Source organism: Chanodichthys erythropterus, chromosome 15, assembly GCF_024489055.1.
Source record: "Chanodichthys erythropterus isolate Z2021 chromosome 15, ASM2448905v1, whole genome shotgun sequence".
NCBI classification, from domain to species: Eukaryota; Metazoa; Chordata; class Actinopteri; order Cypriniformes; family Xenocyprididae; genus Chanodichthys; species Chanodichthys erythropterus.
In genome coordinates this window covers 22,967,289-22,988,874 of record NC_090235.1, presented here as the reverse complement: position 1 = coordinate 22,988,874, position 21,586 = coordinate 22,967,289, and the positions used below count along the sequence as shown (strand labels likewise).

At 36.8% G+C, this 21,586-nt stretch overlaps 1 protein-coding gene across 1 annotated transcript in view; it reads left to right on the top strand.

Moving 5' to 3' along the window:
• The window catches only part of thsd7aa (thrombospondin, type I, domain containing 7Aa), a 132,835-nt gene that overhangs the window by 44,825 nt on the left and 66,424 nt on the right, over window positions 1-21,586 (top strand). Inside the window, exons 2-3 of the mRNA XM_067411674.1 lie at window positions 7,692-8,637; window positions 17,207-17,455. Of these exons, the coding sequence (XP_067267775.1) occupies window positions 7,692-8,637; window positions 17,207-17,455 (1,195 nt within the window). The remainder of the gene's footprint in view (window positions 1-7,691; window positions 8,638-17,206; window positions 17,456-21,586) is intronic.

The window sequence follows — 21,586 nt, the reverse complement described above, 5'->3', positions numbered from 1 at the left end:
GTGTGCAAACGCGATTGACATAACGTGAGGTCGAATTTATTTTTTAACGTGCGAAAGTTTCACATGCGAATTTAGGACTCAGTGTGCAATGACCTTCACTGAATGCATATTCCTTTTCATTTTAAGTTCTCATGTTTGAGCTTTTTGGAGTTGGTTGTAGAACATTTTGTTTCACAATTGGTGAATAGATAAAAGCAGATAGATATAATAGCAAGGCTTCAGTGGTTGACCTCTACCTGGCATTGCATGATTAATCAAACCCTGCGGTTTTTGGATTCCTACAGCTGAGGAAGGAAGTGTCTATGAATGACATTGTAGCGAAAGACACAAATCTTTCTGTAGGAAATAAAAATCAAAGATGAGATCTCTTAAATACCTAATACTGTAATGATTAAGATTTCTGCTTGAGTCACCTGATTCTTAAGTGTCACTATGTACTGAGATTTGTCAAGAGGACAATGACTAAAATCAAAAAGCTTTCTTATCTGCATGATCTGAACATTAATGATGATTTTTTTTTTTTTTTTTATGGTACAACTTAATGTAGTCAGGTGCTATAAAATAATTATATTTATAAAATATTTTATAATATAGTACATCTTTAAGTATATAATTTAAATTAATTATTATTATTTTCTTGAATGGTTAGTTTACCACATGGTGCACATTTTTTACATAATCTTACTGTATGCAAGGAATCATAAGGAATTTTATATGAAACATCCGGTACAAAATTGATGCCTACAAGAAAAAACAATGAGAATTCCATTATGTCTCCTGAGATATAAAAGAGCAACCTCTGAGCAATAAAAATGTTCCTTGAAGGAAGAATATGAGTTTGTGATTATTGCCTTTCATATGTCTTCGCTCCTTACTTTAGCATCACATTAGCATGTGTCTGTTAGCAACATTGTAAAATCAGTGACATCCCTGTGACTGACATTGTATCACTCAACAACCATAAAAATGCTCCATAACCAAACCATCAATCAAGCAGGAAAAGGAAAACAGGCAAATCCAGAAGACTGTGTGTAAAGGGATTTGTGGCCAATAGAAGCTGCAGCAAGCTCTGGAAAAGCATTAGTGTGTCTACTATGATCAAAAAAGAGATTCAATATGAATAAGAAAAAGGGATAAAATATTATATGACTCCTATGGTTGTCTCGGGTTTAGCAGATGTCTTGATATTGAATGTGTAGGTGAGTGTGTGAGCTGTTCATGATATTATTAGTTATCAGCACAACTTCAATATTTCTCTGTGGGTTGTAGATAAAACCGCCTGTCCTCATTCGACAGTGATTCTCACCGCTGACTAAGACTGAGTCTGATAAAAGACTGCAGAGAATTATGTCTTTTTTTCCCCTCTGACAGCAAATATAATGCAATTTAATGAAATAACATTATGGCTTTGTAATCTTGCAGATCTAAACAATAGTCAGCGGTTGAAACGTGTGACCTTTTCCCAGGCTTTTCCTGGTTCTTAATCATGTGGGTGTCTGGAGCGTATGAATGCCGAGCATCTGCCCAGCAAGCTCCCATTTTCCAAAGCCTCTGTATCCAGCCAAGCTGGTATGGAGCAACGTTTCATGCTGTTTTACATTTCCCTGGTAAATGCCAGCTTTATCTGGTGCACCTGGCACCACAGGAAGTACCAAATTGGGAATGGGGAGAGGATGCAAAGGAGAAATTATTTTACATGCAAGCAGTTGCCCTTCCTCTTTCTTGTATTCTCCTCCAACTTCTCCTCAGACAGTTAACTAGTGTACATAATCATATCTGTGAAAAACACATCTCTTAACCTTCAGCAGTCGCTTGCTTCCATTGAAGTAATGAAGGCCTTTGAGAATCTGTGTTTGATTAAAAATGAAAACATAAATTAATTGTATAATGGATTTCTTGCTCACATGGGAGAATGTTTGTGGTAAATGTAATTGCTTTGAAAAAAACTTCCTTTGATTTATTATATGAGTCAATAGCTAAATCATTCACTCAATCGATTCAGTCAAATACACAGATTCATTTAAGAATGAAACATGTCTTTATGACTGAATTACTGAATCATTCACTCTATTGATTCAGTCAAAAATACAATTAATTCAGGAACGAAACATTTCTTTATGAATGATTCATTGCATCATTCATGAAACCGACTCATCATGGCTATAATTATAATGGCTTTAAAGGAACACTCCACTTTTTTTGAAAATAGGTTCATTTTCCAACTCCCCTAGAGTTAAACAGTTGAGTTTTACCGTTTTCGAATCCATTCAGCCGATCTCCGGTTCTGGCGGTACCACTTTTAGCATAGCTTAGCATAGTTCATTGAATCTGATTAGACCGTTAGAATCGCGCTTAAAAATCACCAAAGAGTTTCGATATTTTTCCTATTTACAACTTGACTCTTCTGTAGTTAAATCGTATACTAAGACCGACGGAAAATGAAAAGTTGCGATTTTCTAGGCTGAAATGGCTAGGAACTATACTCTCATTCCAGCGTAATAATCAAGGAACTTTGCTGCCGTACCATGGCTGCAGCAGGCGCAATTATATTACGCAGCGTCTCTCACAAAAGTCTCCATGGTTGCAAGGCACGTTCCCTGTGCAAGCAGGGGCTCACAGGCGCTGCGTAATATCATTGCACTGCTGCAGCCATGATACGGCAGCGAAGTTCCTTGATTATTACGCCTGAATGAGAGTATAGTTCCTAGCCATATCAGCCTAGAAAATCGCAACTTTTCATTTTCTGTCGGTCTTAGTACACGATTTAACTACAGAAGAGTCAAGTTTTAAATAGGAAAAAATATCGAAACTCTTTGGTCATTTTTAAGCGCGATGCTAACGGTCTAATCAGATTCAATGAACTATGCTAAGCTATGCTAAAAGTGGTACCGCCAGAACCGGAGATCGGCTGAATGGATTCGAAAACGGTAAAACTCAACTGTTTAACTCTAGGGGAGTTGGAAAATGAGCCTATTTTCAAAAAAAGTGGAGTGTTCCTTTAATTATCTGCGGCAGCCGATATTCGGAACGTCAACTCTCTTGCTCATATGATATTGTTTAATTCATTCGCTTTATGAATTTTCAGAAATGTAGTTGCATTTAACTAAAACGCATCTGTTAACACCAGTTCCATATTTGAGTACATGTGTGTATACTTGGACCATGTTTGTGTGATAGCAGATGATAAACATCGGTGAGTGGCAGGTGTATGAACGGACAGGGAAATTGATGAGCTCTTTTACTGATGCCCTGCGGCTGTAAATCTAACAGCTGGAGCTGTGGCCTACAAACAAAGGAGTCTTATCTACCATAAACCTCTTTCCCACTCCCTCTTTTATCTGTTCAGCCTTTTGCCCATCTACTTTTCCTTTTCTCATTCCCACATCCTTGCCTTTTCCCTCTCTTTTCATTAAATATATCACATCCACAGTAACCTTTACGGATTGAAATGAATTTGCCATCTCGTTGAATTTCTGTCATTTCTAAAATTTGCGGGCAGGACTCTATCATGCTTCTGTGATGTGCCGCCCAGTCCTGCATGGTGTTTTGCTGTGCTTTCCCCTGGTGTCCCCTGGCCTGTAGATGACCACATCACCCTGTGACATGCTCATAAATTATTCTGAACACCTGCAGCTGCAGGCGTTGTGAATGAAGAAGCTCTTGCCTGCTCTCTCTGGGGAGGTCCATTATGCCTCCTCTCCAAACACTTGCGGTAGTTTGTGGGATAGAAGCTCTGGTTAAAGGTATACTCCTGGTTCAATACAACAGTAGATTCTCAATCTACAGCATTTGTGGCATGATGTTAATTACTACTAGGGGTGGGCTATATGGCAAAAATATCATATCACGATTTTTTTCAGGAAAATCACGATTTTATCACGATTCTTCATGTTGTTTTTACTATTTTGCAAGTGACTGAGAATTACAGCCAAACTAATTTCCCCATTTTAAAAACAAAGCCTTACAAAATAATAAAATATAAAATAAAATAAAAAATGGCAGACATTTAGGCCAAAGTGGCGAAGATAAAAATCTTTGTCATAAAATATAACATTAGACTCACTGTATAAATTATAAATTGATTCTTAATAAAGCTAATGTATTAAAGTTCTCAGTCAAGAGCAGTGGGTGATTTTCTCTTTAGGGATAGTTACCCCCCTAAAAAAAAATCTGCCATAATTTACTCTGTCAAGTTGTTTTAAACCCTAATGAGTTTCTTCTGTTGAAAATAAAAGTTATTTTGAAGAATGTAACCAGACAGTTGCTGGTCCACAGTAACTATGTTTTTCCTACCATGGAAGTCAATAGAGACCAGCAACTGTTTGGTTAACCCACATTCTCCAAAATATTTTATTTTGTGTTCTGCACATGAAAGAAATTAATACAGTTATGAAACAACATTACTGTGAGTATATAATGACAGAATTTTCATTGTTGGGTGAACTATCCCTTTAAGGACAAGCGACAGCATGGTTAATATTAAGCTGCTCTGTCACTTTAAAGACCTGCACGTATATCTAATGTACAGCCACGTATCCAATTTTCTCAATGTTTACTTTCACTTTAGACATAACCAACTATTTATATGTAAACTTTGTGTGTATTTGACAGTATTAGAGCAGTCGAACTCTAAAGATAACCAAGTAATCAGGCGCCTTTTGACAGGCCTGGACGCTTCGGGTGTATGCGTTCTGAAAAACGTATGTCAGAACAGCGCATCAGCATGCGAAATAAAAGTTTAACTGGCAAGGCACATGAATTAATGAACTTTTGTGGATTGAAGTGTCCCGCGAATATTACTCTACCGCTGCGTTCAAATGTGATGTGAATGAATGTCGCGTTGAACAGTATGCTGAGACAGAGGTGCTGGAACTGCAACTGATAGAAAGCACCGTAGCACGATACCACGATATTCCTTCATAAGCAGGTCGTGGAGACATTTTAATCATCCATGATCAAAAATCGTCATATCACACACCCCTAATTACTACAAAAATTGATTTGAACTCCTCTCTCATTTTCTCAAACTTGCCTGTTCTCGGCCAGGCAAACTGTGAACAGGCTGTGTTTTTCCACAGACTTCAGGAATGAACAGTGACGTAATGCTGCTACGTGTTGTGTACCTTACTATAACCAGTCTAAAATCAAAGCATGTGTGTCCCAGTGCTTGTGCTGTTTTTCTGTTCACCGTACCATGAGTGATTCTAGTGAACCGGCAGCTCGCATAAACTCCCGTTACACTCATCTGCCCTTTTTGGAAAGTGAAACTGCTGATTCACTCGCTCTCTCACACGCTGGGATTTACAGGTTTATATACGGTAGTTAGATGCAAAGAGCAACGTAGTGCAATGTTATTACATTGCTCAACAAAACTGCTATAGACAGCAACAGCATTTCTTTGCCCCCTGTTAAAGTTTTTATGGCTGGAGTTGAACCAATCTTTCCTGCCCGGAACCCCTTTTTCTGCAGTGGAAATGCGAGAATGGACACAGGCCGAGAACTCACACCGGAACCTTGTTGGTGGAAAAGGGGTAACTTAGGTACTTAAAATGGAAGTAAATGGGAACAATTTATCGATGATTTAAAACAAGAAAGTTATATAATTTACATTATAAGTTATATTAAACATTATTTGAGCTGTATAGATAACAACAAACAAAAAAAAGGAGATTATCCAATTTTTATATGTTTTATATTATAACTTTTTTTATTAATAATCCACATTATGATTCAAATGCTGTCGAAAAATCAAATTGCTCTTGATTTCCCCAGAAAATTGGAGTTTACAGTGGCTAACCATGTGACAAACTGCATGTGGAATTTAGAAGTCTGAAATTACTTACTGCTATAGTATTCTATTAAATCAGAAGCTTGTATTTGGAAAGGCTGGTGGGAAAAAGACCACATGTGAGTGCATGCAGCGTATGAATACTTTTTCTGGTGTTTGAGGTCATGCAGTTTGTGGTGGCTTTATCTGTTGTATCCGAAGCAGTTTCTTGTGGTCTGTATTGATCTGTATTGACCTGGTCATTGCGGTTGAAGCTGTAGGCTAATTCAGCCCGCTGCTTCTTCCGTTGACTTTTACATCGCCCTGTCTCGTCTTTATCAAGTGGAGTCATAATGCAGGGCTTGAAATGGCTTTCATTTCCCTGAAATAAATCATATAAGACGGGTACCAGAACATGTATACATTGAAACACTGTAGTCAGAGAGAAAGAGAAAGAGTACTTTTAAAAAAAAAAGATATTGTGAGAAGATATTAGTTTTGCATTCAAATTAAATGACCTCGGGGGATGGTTACAGAAGATCATGGAAATTAAAAATATGAAAACAGAGATGCAATATAACACTTCATCGTTTTGTATATTTTTTTTCCTTCATATCCGTGACCTCAGCAATTGTCAAAAACTGAATTTCAGTTCATTTGTTAGCTCACATTGGTTTACAGTTTCAGACTGTGTACTTGTGTTTCTATTGCTCTGTGGGGACTGAAAAACTGGAATATGTAGAGGAGATGAGGGGTTTAAGGCTGTTACTTTAAAAAAATATCACTACTGGACCATTGATTCATAGTTCACCCAAAAATGAAAATTCTGTCATTATTTACTACCGTCATGACTTTCTTTCTTCAGTGGAGCAAAAAAAAAAAAAAAAAAAAATGTCAGCATTTATTTATTTATTACATCCATGTTGTTTTGGACCACAAAATGTTTGGATGCACAAAAATGTTTGAAGCAGAAGAAAGTCATAAAAGTGAGTAAATTATGAAAATAACAAAGATCAATTGTAATTTTTGGTTAAACTATCCTTTAAATATTCAGTTGCTATTCTATGCATCTATCCACTGTCCAACAAAATACAAGGACTAACAGTGGCAGATGTTTGAAGTTGTCAGATGTAGAATATTTTTTAAAATTAAATTTGTAACAATTTCATATGAGCACTTGAATGGGTGAGGAAAAAAGATTACTCTCACAGGTCACTGTAGCAATGTGGTGTTGAAAATATAATTTCAGTTATTTTTGGACAGAAAAAATTAGCAAAAATTATACTTTTAGAGGTACTTATTACTACTCTATCTACCCATAAATTGTGCATATTAGTACTTTAAAGTACAAAGTTATGCCTTTAAGCTAAAGTACTTCTAAAGGTAAAAAGTTTTGCACATATTATTTTTATTAATTTATTTTTTTAATTTATAAATATTCTTATCCACATTTTAGTATTTCATGAACAAATAAACATCATAATATATAATTTGCACATAACCTAATTAAAATTCATGAGCAAAACCAACATGACTGTGAAGGACCACTTTTTTAAACGACCTGTTTCTTTCTTCTTCCTGTGACCTTCTCCACAAAGATGTATCTGGCATGCTGTGAAATCCATCAGTAAAATCAGCTTGTCTTCACTACTGCACCTCCCCAGAGTGTTTTGAATTATATTCCCTGGAAATACAGAATATTGATTCAGGAAATGGGCGTTTGACTCATCCCACGCATGTCCTGTTTTAGCTCTATTTAATGTCTTAAGTGCATGTAGGCTGCAGACATTAATTATGACCTGCAAAGGAAGTGTAAGAGGATGCTATCAGGATATTGAACATGAGTGCAAATCAAAACTTACATCTGTTCAAGACTACTGTCTAAATTATAAAGTTGTCTCCTTTGTATTCATCTCTCTTTTAGGACCGTGGGGTAGGTGCATGGGCAGCGAGTGTGGTCCGGGAGGAAGTCAAAGCAGAGCAGTGTGGTGTGCCCACTCTGAGGGCTGGACCACGTTACACACCAACTGCCAGCAGTCAGAGCGGCCCAGCAACCAACAGAGCTGCTTCCGGGTGTGTGATTGGCACAAAGAGCTGTACGACTGGCAGCTAGGGGCCTGGAACCAATGTGTGCCGGTGTCTATGCGCAGTGCAGGCGTGCCAAGGCCAGCGGTATGCACTCGGGGCGAAGAGGGCATCCAGACGCGGGAAGTGGGCTGCGTGCACAAATCGGATGGCGTGCCTGCGGAAGATGCCATCTGCGAGTACTTTGAGCCCAAGCCACGGTTAGAGCAGGCCTGCCTTATCCCGTGCCCACGCGACTGTGTGGTATCCGAGTTCTCCCCATGGACGTCCTGCTCCAAGAGTTGTGGGATGGGCTTGCAGAACCGCTTGCGCTTGGTTCTAGCCCCACCGCTTTTTGGCGGTTCGGCTTGCCCCAACCTCACAGAGTTCCGCACATGCCAGCCAGGCCAATGTGAGGGCGAGGAAAGCCTGCACAGCCTGAGGGTGGGACCTTGGGGCCCTTGTACCATCACACCTATACGACAGTCACGGGAAACCAAAGAAGCCCGAGAGCCGAAACGAGAACGGAAAGCAAAACGGGACCGGCAAGCCAGGCAGGAGCGCCAGGGCAAGCGACGCAAGAACAAAGAGAAAAAGGAGTTAAAGGAAAACAAAGGAGAACGTGTGAGGGACAGGGTGAGGGAGAAGGGGAAGATGAGGGATCCTGAGACCCGAGAGCTCATCAAAAAGAAGAGGACGAGGAATCGTCAGAACCGCCAGGGGTTGAAGTTCTGGGACCTGCAGGTGGGATATCAGACCCGGGAGGTGACGTGTGTGCACCGAAGCGGAAGCACAGCCGAGCTCAGGTCAGCCTCTTCTTCTCCACCTCTTGTCTTCATGCAGTTTGGTTATGAAATTGTTATTCTTTTAGAGGCTTCATTCTGTGCAGGGAATTTGTTCAGGTTTGCTAATTTGCAGCGTAGTAGAAGCTATTGCAATCAACCTTTTTTTTTTTTTTTTTTTTCAATTGTTTTTAAAATGACATTTAGGTATTAACAAGATCTAAGTAACAATGGGTAACGATACAGCTTTTTCAGTTCAATTACGATTGCATTTTGAATTTATTTAGTTCCAATTCATTTGGGTATATTTTAGCTACAGTTTCAATTTTGCTTATGTATAAAAGAAATTCTCTCAGCTAATGCTGTAAGATGCACAAGAAACTTTTTAATTTGATACACTACGAAAATCTTAATCGAAATATGGATAATAAAATTATCTTTTTTTTTATTTAGAAAAAATATATACACTACTGTTTATTCCTGTAATGACAACTGAATTTTCAGCATCATTACTCCAGTCTTCAGTGTCACATGATTCTACAGAAATCATTCTATTATACTGATTTGGTGCTCAAGTAATATTTTTATTATTATTATGTTGAAAACAGGAATCTTAGTTCAAAAGAAATATTTTTTTTTGTAACATTATAAATGTCTTCACTGTCACTTTTGATCAGTTTAATGTGTCCTTGCAGAAAGTATTGAAGCTTGTTTCCGCCATGAAATAAAAAATAAAAAGGTAATTGCGACTTTTTAGCTTTATATTTTCTGATATAAATGCACAGTTGTGAGTTAGCGAGATATAAACGCACATATTGTGAGTTATAAAGTCAGAATTGTCAGTTATAAAGTCAGAATTGAGTGATATAAATTCGCAATTGCAAAAAAAAAGTCAAAATTGCAAATTTATATCTCACAATTCTGACTTTTTTCTCAGAATTGTGAGATATAAACTCGCAATTACATGTTATAAAGTCAGAACTGCAAGAAAATAGTATAAATTTTGCAATTCTGAGAAAAAAAGTCAGAATTGTGAGATAAAAAGACGCAATTACCCTTTTTGTTTTTTAATATAGTGGTGGAAACAAGCTTTCAAAAGAAAATATAAAAGTAAAAAAAAATCTTAATGACCCCAAACTTTTGAATGTTAGTGTTTAAAAAATAGATCTGTTATTAAATGAAGTGCATCCTTTAAATGAAGGTCATGATTAATACGAAAATCAATCATTTTACCCAGCCGTAACAGAAATATATTAACACAAGGAAGAGAACATGCAATCAAGACATTTTTTTTTCTTTTTTTTTTTTTTTTTCTATTTTAATGTTTTTTTTTTTTTAAAGGAGAACATAAGTACAGACTCACTGAACTTATCAACTTGGTGATATGTCATCACTGCCTCTTTCCCACATCCAGTGTTTCTTCTCTTCTCTCCTCATCGTGTGAAAGCTGGTCAGTCTTCTGTCCCTGTGCAAGCCCGCATTCACCAACACATACTTTGCTCTTTTACACACATACACACAAGGCAAAAGTACAAACAGACTTCATTCAAAGTGCAAGACACCACAGCACATGTATACTTAATTTTTAACACATGCACTCAAGTTGTTTGTTGGTATCTCCACATTCCACCTTTAACTAGTTAACAAGATGCTTCACAGAAAGACAAGTAGCAACTTATAGATCCTGAGGGCTATTAATATTAACTTACTTGTGACATGTTTCTAAATGTATTCCTTGCTTTTATCTATTTATGTATGTTACACCCAATGCACTGCATGCCAACAATCTGAACTATAATGCTTATTTAATCTGTCCCTTATGTTATTATTCCCTCTCTGTTGGGGTTTGTGGAGTATGATAGCTGGAATTTTAAACAGTTCTTGAAATGAAGTTTCCCTCAAGGAAGTTTCAGAGAGTCTGTCAGTAATAGACTAACTAGAGAGAGAAATCTCATTTATGGAGCATCCCTGTCATGTCAGTATGATGATCCAAGCCCATTGCCTTCCCATCATTCCATCACCCTAGTACTAACAGCCTGCCCGGAATGTAATTGCATCATTCTAAACCAAAGATTTAATGGTCATTTTCCTTCAGAAATGTCCCTCATCATTTTCCTATCAATTTTAAGCATTACAAGTAAGTGGTTTGATGCAACCTATTATATGGCCTTTTTGCGGCAAGTGGTTTCCATTACGTTTTTCTCAGCCTGCCGTTGAGAATGTTTTATTGAAGTTTCATTTGATTCCAAAAGCTCACGTATCTCCATTGTATGTCCTCATTCTGTCTCACATGGTGAACTTTTAATCTGCTTTAGTTGAAGAGGTATTGTCAAGTGATATCACTACAAGCAACTTTAGACTTTCAGAGTGGATTCAGCAAAGCAACATGTCCGTCAACACCCTCTTTGATTGTGTTTTGTGAACAGGCTTTTAGAGGCTTCTCTGTCATGCTTGTGTTAGGTTCCCCTGCTAGAGTCAGAATGGGGACATGTCATATCTGCCTGTATTTGTTGGTATATGGGATTAGCGCAGGAAGATGGGAGAGAGATGCACACTGTCCCAGGCAGATCAGTACATTAGAGCTACTCATTGACTTCACAGATGGCTGAAATCCCCAAAGAGGCTTAGCTGATTCTGATGACCGCATTAATGCAGCGTCCTGCCTCGGATCAAATGTATGGAATGGCAAGGTCAGGAACAAGAAAAGCAAAATCAGATATCATACTGTGGCAAATGTCAGTTAACCATAATTATTAGTTACTTGATTAGGCTCTTAATTTTTGCTCTTGGAAAATATAGCCAAATCTTTTCTTTTCTTTTCTTTTCTTTTCTTTTCTTTTCTTTTCTTTTCTTTTCTTTTCTTTTTCTTTTCTTTTTCTTTTCTTTTCTTTTCTTTTCTTTTCTTTTCTCTTCTTTTCTTTTCTTTTCTTTTCTTTTCTTTTCTTTTCTTTTCTTTTCTTTTCTTTTCTTTTCTTTTCTTTTCTTTTCTTTTCTTTTCATGGCCACAGTGTCATTTCCATCACATCTCAATTTATGTATTGGCTTTAATGCCAGTCTGTGGTGGAAATGATGATGGTGGAAATTATGTTTTACAAGTGTTGTATATACCCTAAATACACACGATTAAATATTTCACGTTTTTTTGCACAATTTGAAAACAAACTCAATTGGAAATAACACAATGTAACTTTTGATTTAAAAAAATAACAATAATAATATGTCATAGTATGTGTAAAAGGTATACATATATAAAATATATAAATCATTTTCACACATTAAATATTGAACTTGTTTATTTCACTTTGTTTCTTTGTAATTGGTATTTATTTTATGTCTTTTTATTTGTTCAATTATTTTAATATTGCTGATGGATTTTCATATTTTAAGTATGAAAATGTGTCTGGAATAATGTAAAACAATAGAATAAATACATTTTAAAAAGTAAGAAAAATGGTAACACTTTACAATAAGATTCCATTAGTTAAGTTATCTTAATTCATTATTCGATATACACTATTTATTATTCTTTGTTAGTCTTACTGTAGTTATTGAAAATACAACTGGTAATTTTTAGTTCATGTTAGATAAATGTTGAAATATTTTTTTAATAGTTTTATTTTCAATTCTGATTATAAATAAACTATGAAAACATGCATAACTTTACAGCTGTTTTTTTTATTATTATTATTTTTTAATTAATTATAACTAAGATTAATAAATGCTTTAGAAGTATTTCATTGTTAGTTTTTGCTACCTAATGTGGTTAACAAATGGAACCTTATTGTGAAGGTATAAAAAAAATAAAAAAAATAAGGCATGATAAAATGTAAACGATTTTAATATGACTTTCATTTATAACAAAAAGAAAGTGCCAAGATAAAATATCTTCATTTTAATAAACATCAACCCCGGGGCACAAAAGTGCCTGATGTTGATGAAACACTCTGTGGCAATAAAATAAATATAAGCTTAAAGGTGTTGTTTAGTTTATGTACATTATTGGCCTCTGACTGGTTTTATTTCAACAGCCTTTGACACCAACGATGTTATCTGTGATGTTATGCCTCTGATTCCTTCATTTGACTGATTAAGACAAATGAGATCTTGCTTAAATGTCTTGTAGGAGCTCTAGTGAGGGCCACAGTCTCAATCATAACAACCCCCAAAGCCAAGCCATCACATGCTTTTGATGCCTCTTAATTAAAATTCATTGAAGTCATAGTTTGATACATATCTAAATTGAATCACAATCTGTTGTGACTGCAGTGAAATAGAAATTAAAGGGCATGGGTGAGGAAAACTCCTGGTGAGATGCTGGGTCAGAGTGTAAGTAGCATTAAGATTATTATCTTTATGACATTTTGCATATATCTACTTGATTTACAGTAATTGGATGGGATTGATTAAATGCAGCTTGGTTAGGCCTGAGATTATAATTGTTCTTTATTTAAAGATAACAACATAATTGGCATCCTCCTTATCCAAGATTGGTCTTGAAGTCTCAAATGTCAGTGTTGTCTTATGGTAATACGTCAGTAATGCATTAACGGTTAAAAAAATAGCGACCTTTAAGTAGTCTCAATTTGACCCTAAGAATCACCCATAGTTCAAAAAAGGGTTGCCAGGTCCACAGTATTCCTTAAACTGAATATGTAGCGCGCCTCCCATCCAATAATCGCAAAGAGCTTTGTGCTTTGTTACTTCAGATAAGAAACAAAGTTTCAGCTTTCCAATTATGTCTGTTTTATCATGAAACTCAAACAATAAACTGTGTTTTGTTGCTCTTAAAGTCCCCATAAAATAAAAATTGAAGTTTTTTTTAGCTTTTAGTATGAATATGTTAGCCTTAATGTTATGAATAAGCTGGTGTGTTCCAAAACAATGAGAAAATTTGCATTTAGGAGATATAAGCATTCAAATCTCACAGTCTCTCACTAGATTTTCATGACATCACATCACACTTCAGTTTCTCATCAAATCCTCTGTCCAATCAAATGCTCTCTAGAATCTGAAGTCCCGCCCCCTCCTGCACTATCAACAGACACTGAGGCTGCGTCCGAAATCGCATACTACATAAGTAGGTACTACATTTGAATTTGAACGTACTTCCCGACCGTTAAAACAGTACGTTCTATATACTGTGAATATGGGTAGTACGAATGGAATTTGGACGTACTACATCCGCCATGTTAATGTTGTCACGTGTCATGCGTCGTCACTCAGCAATGTTTTTTATTAATGCTTACCGCTTTCATCGTTGTTTTAACGTCAATTCAATCAACAGCTCAAAGGAGGCATCGGGCAGCTGCTCGCAGATCACTCTTTCTTCAACAGCTTGTTTAATAAAGTATAATCACCTATTTAGCTAGGAAATTTTACCTCAGAATAAAAATACATCTGTGAATATCACGACAGAGGCTGATTTGAAGCAACGAAATTAAGTAATTTATTGGTAACAATGAATGCATATAAAAATACACGAGAAACAAAAGGCATGAATCAATAAACAAACTTGAATACATTATATATAAATAAATAATGTGTAGATAGACAGAGAGGGCGAGAAAAATACACAACATGGCCTAAATATTGTATTTATTTGTATATATTGTATATAATAATACTAATATACATATTCTAAAAAAAAAAAAAAACTACAAACTGAGCCCTATAAACTACTGCCGCCTGAATGTTGCTGTCCGTTAAATTTTCTAATCTCATTAAACTGCTTAACAACGAACGTCTCCGTTAAATAACAGTGTTAACAAGCGGATGTAACGTTAACTTTATCTCGACCTGTTGGTTAGCTTGATGTGCTGTCAGTAATAATGAATAAACATCTTTTTACAGCCAACTCTTAATCTTCTCATTACATTGTTTAAACTTTCAATAAGTCAGCCGTTTACTTACATTATGTTAAACAAGTGCAATTTAACCGCAATAAACACAGTTTTTCCCTGAGGTACTGAAGGACTTGAATGAGCTGCATACCGCCGATTTCCGCCATTTTTGAATATGAAGAATCCTCTCCTGTGGCATCACGGGATAGCGCAGCGTCCATCGAATGCCTACTACAGAATTCGGGCGGAAGCAGTAGGTCATCCGGGTACTTCTCGCCTACTGTTTTTCGAATACTATGAATTCGGACATACTACTCGCCTCGCATACTGTTTTTCGCATACTATATAGTAGGGAAGTATGCGATTTCGGACGCAGCCTGAATCTGCGGATGAATCGGTCATTTGCTCACACATTTACAAGTTTCTACATGGAATGGCACATAGTGCACAATATAGAGAATAGGGAACAATTCAGACAGTGTAAATATGAATTCCATTGAAGCAAATTAAGTCAGTTTTTGCGTTAGTCCTAAGCTGGTCCTGGATCAGCATAAACCAGCTCAAACCAGCATACCAGCTTCAAAACCTACCTTACCAGCATAAGCTGGTTTTTTCAACAGGGGTAACAAACGTGCGTGTTCATTTTAGCTATTCCTCAGTGAAACAACTAAAGCCTGTAAAACTATGAAATAAATATCGGCAAATAATGGTAAACAAAATAATAAGAAAGTTAAATATTATTTAAAAAAACATTTGTTTTTTATTTCCACACAAAGACGCGTCATATAGCCAAAGTCCCGTTATTATAGTCTTTGATATAGCCTCCTACTCTTTTTTTGAGAGGGATGTGGGACACAAGCAGGAAAGAGACCATTTCTCTTTTATAATATCTTCGTTATCTCCTGATGTTACAAACAACTGACACTTGTTGTAAAAGATCTGAAGAGTGAGTTATATTCTCCGCATGGGCAAAACATTCAGGCTATGTCTGATTTAGCGCTGTCAGAGAAAACAAAAGTAAAAATCACTGGCGTGTGTGAAACGCGCTATACAAATAAACTAGACGCGCCCTATAAAGTCTAATAACAAGCACAAATGTGTTAAATAGAAATTGACAGTAAAGAATGCGAATAGCCTAATAGGCCTAAATGCGAACGAAAGAAACGTTTATAATCCCCTGCGTGAGTGAAGATTTGGGAAAATAAACAAAGATTTCATGTTCAGTGGAATAACTAATGGAATATTGTTAAATTCGCTGATAATCGGGTGAGCAGATCGCGATTCGCAAAACAGAATACAAAGCATGGACAAAGCCTACCTCTCATTCGGCATGAACCAAAATGTTTCCATGGCTACGAAGTGACATTTAATTGCTAACGGTTACCTATTATTATTTCTTTTGTAAACAGCTTTGTGCTTCAGTCATGTCATATTCACGTAAATACTGCCACAGCCCAATCAGTGGGTACCGAGTATACCCGGATTCTCGGTACTACCGTTACTACAGAAATGCGGGTATCGTCACATTTTCAAAATTTCAGTACCGACTTGGTACCGAAGTACTGGTACTTTTGACAACGCTAATTAGGAGGATAAACTGTTAGATATTAAAATGAAAACAGAGGTTTTACTGAGTTTAACGGTTCTAGCCAAGCTGTGATATATAAACGAAACGCTATTGGCTATTTTAAAAAAGGGGGCGAGGCTGTTCGATATATCGCCCTGTTTTCCTGTTTGTTGAAAATTGAATAATGCTGCGTGTTCCAAGACACTTCAGCAGGCCTTTAAATATGACGTGATAGATCACTATAACGCCTCAGTTCAAGCTGTAGCGAGGAGCGCCATTATTTTCTTCCACTTTAATACAAGTTATAGCATGAGAAAACATGCACGAACATCAAGAGGTATGTTGAAAAATGCAATACAACTTACTGAAATGTATCATGTCACATGTACTCTCTCAATCAGTGTTTCAACCGTGGAAAACATTAGCAAAACAACTTGAGAGCAATATTAAAGCTGCTGTCCGTAACTCTTTTTCTCTTTTTTCTTTTTTTACAAACATTATATAATGAGCATGTACATCATGCATCTACTGAAGAGGATTAGGGCCAAGCAATAATAAAAAAATAAAACCATCTCGAGATTAAAGTTTTTAAATTTCGAGAAAAAAGTCAAAATAAAATGTTGAGAATAAACTCGTTAAATTACGAGAAAAAACGCGTTAAATTTCAAGAAAAAAGTCAAGATAAAATGTTGAGAATAAAGTCATTAAATTACGAGAAAAAAGATGTTAAATTCTCTGTGCAAGTATTTATGAAAACAACTTTGTCCAACTGAGTTTCAGTTTCAAAACCTTTCATTTTTTTTATTTCAGTATAATTATTATATCAGAAAATAAAAGCAGTTGAATATAATAGTTGGGCTCTGTTGTTATTTTTAACCTATTATTATAGCAATGTACCAAATGACAGGGTTCCCTGTGTAGTCACAGCATTTGTTGGGAGGGTTTTTTCTTTTTTACTGTCGGTATCGGCAGATGTCATTCTGAATAATCGGCTATATTGGTACCAGCGGAGAAATTTATGAGCCTATTGGTGCATCTCTGTAAATAATAGTATCTTTTTCCTCTGGTGTTTAGGATTAACTTGATGTTAAATACATTTGTCTTTCAGATGTCATGAAAGTGCAGCTTAGTTTTATTAAATGTTGATTCTTGGATCAATAACAAGCTTTATTCTGTGTCCCTACAGCCAGTGTATCCAGCAGATTCTTCCTGTGACATATCAAGCCTGTGTCATCCCTAAGGACTGTGAAGTGACCGAGTGGTCGGACTGGTCTGCCTGTTCAAAGGAGTGCTATGATCTGAATGGGCGTAAGGGTCAGCGGACACGTACGCGTCAGGTGCAGCAGTTCCCGGTGGGTGGAGGAGCCGAGTGCACTGAGCTGGAGGAGAGCGAGCCATGTTCACCTCAAGGAGAAGGAATCCCACCATGTGTAGTGTAAGTGCTGCATCCATTCTGCTTCAGTGCTTGCATCATGAAATTTATATTACATCTAATATCTAAAATGAAGCATTTACTGTCAATAACACTTAGAAAAAAAGGTTCTATGTAGAACCGTATAGGGTTCTGTCAGACACTTTATATACGGAACATTTTAGGGTTTCCCATCATTTAGGGGATCATTATATGTATTTAGTTTTAATTCTTTTTTTTTCTTTTTTTTTTTTTTATTGAATTTTATTACTTAAATTATACAGCTCATAAACATAATTTGCAATAGAACCAATTTTTATAACCTTTTATTTTTCTAAGAGTCCTTTAAATCTGGCATGATGTGTCTAAAAGTGACATGTGTTAACTGAATAACTTAAAAAAGTTTAACTAAAAAAGTTTTTACTAAAAGTGTGAATGAGATTTGGGGGCTTTTGTTGCAAAAAATAAGATGTTTTGGATTAATGCTATGATGACTTGGCCTGATGTTAACAGAATCTCCTTGTATGGACATCATCTGTTGATGGCTTTTTGTATAGCATGGATATGTTAAAACACAGATGGAAGAGGGAAGTGAGGGTGGGGGTGAGGTTCCTGCTGGGGAAGATGGAGAGATGGTAGCAAGTTGGTGGTTTGGCACAGCGCCACCCTGGAGGAGGTGAGCTGATGAATAGTGAAAGTCTGAGAGGACAGACCACACGCTGTCTAATCTGATCTCCCCCACAGATGGGCCAGTCCATTCCCCATCAGTCATCACCTCGCTGCACTAGATCTCACCAGAGCGGAGCTGTATTTGATGGAGGTGAATGGTGCTCCTGTAGCTCTGACCAAGTGTGTGCCCTCCGTGCCTCTCACCAAACCACACATGTGCTTTCACTGCTGTCACTGAGAATCCTTTACAGCAGGGGTTTATGAGCAGACGTCCCCTCAGAGTGAGATTCAGGTGGCCAAGAATGGCTTGTAACTATTAAAATTTAATATTCACCCACTGTTAAGCGTCTCATAAATCTCTTAAAGGGATAGTTCATTCTGTATAATTTACTCGCTTTCATGTTGTTCTCTGTGATTCATTGTTGGGAAAGCTGTACATTTTGCTAAATATATACAGCTTTGGAAAAAAAAAATGCATTTAGGTATGTAGACATGGTCAAGACGATCTGCTGAAGTTCAAACTGAGCATCAAAACGGGGAAGAAATGTGATTTATTTGACTTTGAATGTGGTTGTTGGTGCCAGACAGGCTGGTCTGAGTATTTCAGAAACTGCTGATCTACTGGGATTTTCACGCACAACCATCTCTAGGGTATACATAGATTGGTCCAAAAAAGAGAAAACATCCAGTGAGTCAAGTCAGTCAAGTCAAATTTATTTATATAGCGCTTTTACAATTGGTAATTGTTTCAAAGCAGCTTTACATATTAGAAGCACAGAAAAAAGGGAAGTGGTTAAAAATAAACTGTACAAACAAGCGTGGTAATATGTAACATATACAAGATGGTGCTACATTAAGCCAATGTCGGCTGACTTCCAGGGGTGGAAAAAAACCCCTAGGAGAAAAACCCAGCGTGCTAGCACTGGGAAAAAAGTCCTAGGAGGGAAAAAACCCCTTGGAAGATATATATATAATATATGTAAATGTATATGGAGATCAAAATCTGAATTATACATTTTTATTATAGAGATTAAAAATAGATTATATATAAATATATGTAAGCGGATACGGGGATTAAAAATCTGAATTATAGATGCAGCCAGAATTGGATCTTTAGGCCCATTGTCTCCTGGGCTACGTTGTAGTCAGGTCCAGATGCAGGTTCTCCGTCTGATCTGGATACGGCCTGGATCCAGCACCCGGCAAACCTCAGGATAAGCAGAGAGACAGATATTAGCGTAGATGCCATTCTTATTCTGATGTACAGGTATATCTAGTGTTATAGGAAATGTTCTCGGTTCCGGCCGACCTAATTATTGCAGCGTAACAATCCTTTAACGGATTTGAAAAATGTTAATGTATTGATAATGTGTTATGTGTATGCAAGAGCAAAGAGATGTGTTTTTAGTCTAGATTTAAACTGACAGAGTGTGTCTGCTTCCTGAACAATGCTAGGAAGATTGTTCCAGAGTTTAGGTGCTAAATAGGAAAAGGATCTGCCGCCTTCAGTTGATTTTGATATTCTGGGTATTATCAACTGGCCTAAATTCTGAGATCGCAATAAACGTGAAGGACTATAATGCATTAAGAGCTCACTTAGGTACTGGGGAGCTAAACCATTTAGAGCTTTATAAGTAAGTAGCAAGATTTTAAAATCTATACGATGTTTAATAGGGAGCCAATGTAATGTTGACAGAACTGGGCTAATATGGTCATACTTTCTGGTTCTATTAAGAACTCTAGCTGCCGCATTTTGGACCAACTGTAGTTTGTTTAAAAGCCGAGCAGAACAACCACCCAGTAGAGCGTTACAATAATCTAGTCTTGAGGTCATGAATGTATGAACCAACTGTTCCGCATTTGTCATTGAGAGCATATGTCGTAATTTAGATATATTTTTTAGATGGAAGAAGGCGGTTTTACAGATACTAGAAACATGACTTTCAAATGAAAGATTGGTATCAAAGAGCACACCCAGGTTCCTAACTGAGGAAGAAGGTTTAATGGAGCACCCGTCAAGTGTTAGAGAGTGTTCAAGGTTTTTTCGTGAGGAAGTTTTTGGTTCAAAGATTAGGATATCAGTTTTTTCTGAATTTAATAATAAGAAATTTCTTGTCATCCAGTTTTTAATGTCAGCTATGCATTCTGTTGGTTTTGTGAATTTGTAGGTTTTGTCAGGGCGCGAGGAAATATAGAGCTGAGTATCGTCAACGTAGCAGTGGAAACTAACAACATGCTTCCTAATTATCTCTCCTAAGGGCAGCATGTACAGAGTGAAAAGCAACGGTCCTAATACTGAGCCTTGTGGTACCCCATATTTAACCTGTGATCGATACGACATCTCTTCATTAACTACCACAGACTGATAACGGTCAGATAAGTATGATTTGAACCATGCCAAAGCAATTCCACTAATGCCAATATAGTTTTCAAGTCTTTTTAAAAGAATGTTATGATCGATAGTGTCAAAAGCAGCACTGAGATCTAATAACACTAATAGAGAAATACAGCCACGATCGGATGATAGGAGTAGATCGTTTGTAACTCTAACGAGAGCAGTCTCAGTACTATGGTATGGTCTAAATCCTGACTGGAAATCCTCAAAGATTCCATTTCTTTCTAAAAAGGAGCACAGTTGTGTTGAAACTGCCTTTTCTAGTATCTTTGACAGAAAAGGTAGAGTCGAGATTGGCCTGTAATTTACTAAATCTCTCGGATCTAGTTGAGGTTTTTTAATAAGAGGTTTGATAATAGCCTGCTTAAAGGTTTTTGGCACGTGTCCTAGTGTTAAAGATGAATTAAATATATCAAGAAGTGGACCTACGACCTCTGGAAGCATTTCTTTCAGTAGTTTAGTCGGCATTGGGTCTAACATACATGTCGTTGATTTTGATGATTTGATAAGTTTAGATAATTCTTCCTCTCCTATAGCGGCGAATGATTCTAGTTTTACCTCAGGGACACTACAGTGCACTGTCTGAAGCGAAACTGTAGACGGTTGCATGTTTATAATTTTCTCTCTAATATTATCAATCTTGCAAGTAAAGAAGTTCATAAAGTCATTACTGCTGTGCTCTATAGAAACGTCAGCAGTTGAATCTCTGTTTCTAGTTAATTTAGCCACTGTGTCAAATAAATACCTAGGATTATGTTTGTTTTCTATTAAGAGATTTGAAAAATAAGTAGATCTAGCATTTCTTATGGCTGTTCTGTCCTCAATCATTTTTTCTTTCCACGAAAGGCGAAAAACTTCTAGTTTTGTTTTCTTCCAACTACGTTCAGCTTTTCTAACAGCTCGTTTTAGAGCCCGAGTGTGCTCATCATACCACGGCGTTGGATTAGTTTCCTTAATCTTCTTTAGACGTAAAGGAGCGACTGCATCTAATGTGCTGGAAAAGAGAGAGCCAATAGTTTTTGTTGCAGCATCGAGTTCTTCTAAGTTGTCAGGTATACTAAGGCGATGAAACTGCTCGGGGAGATTATTTA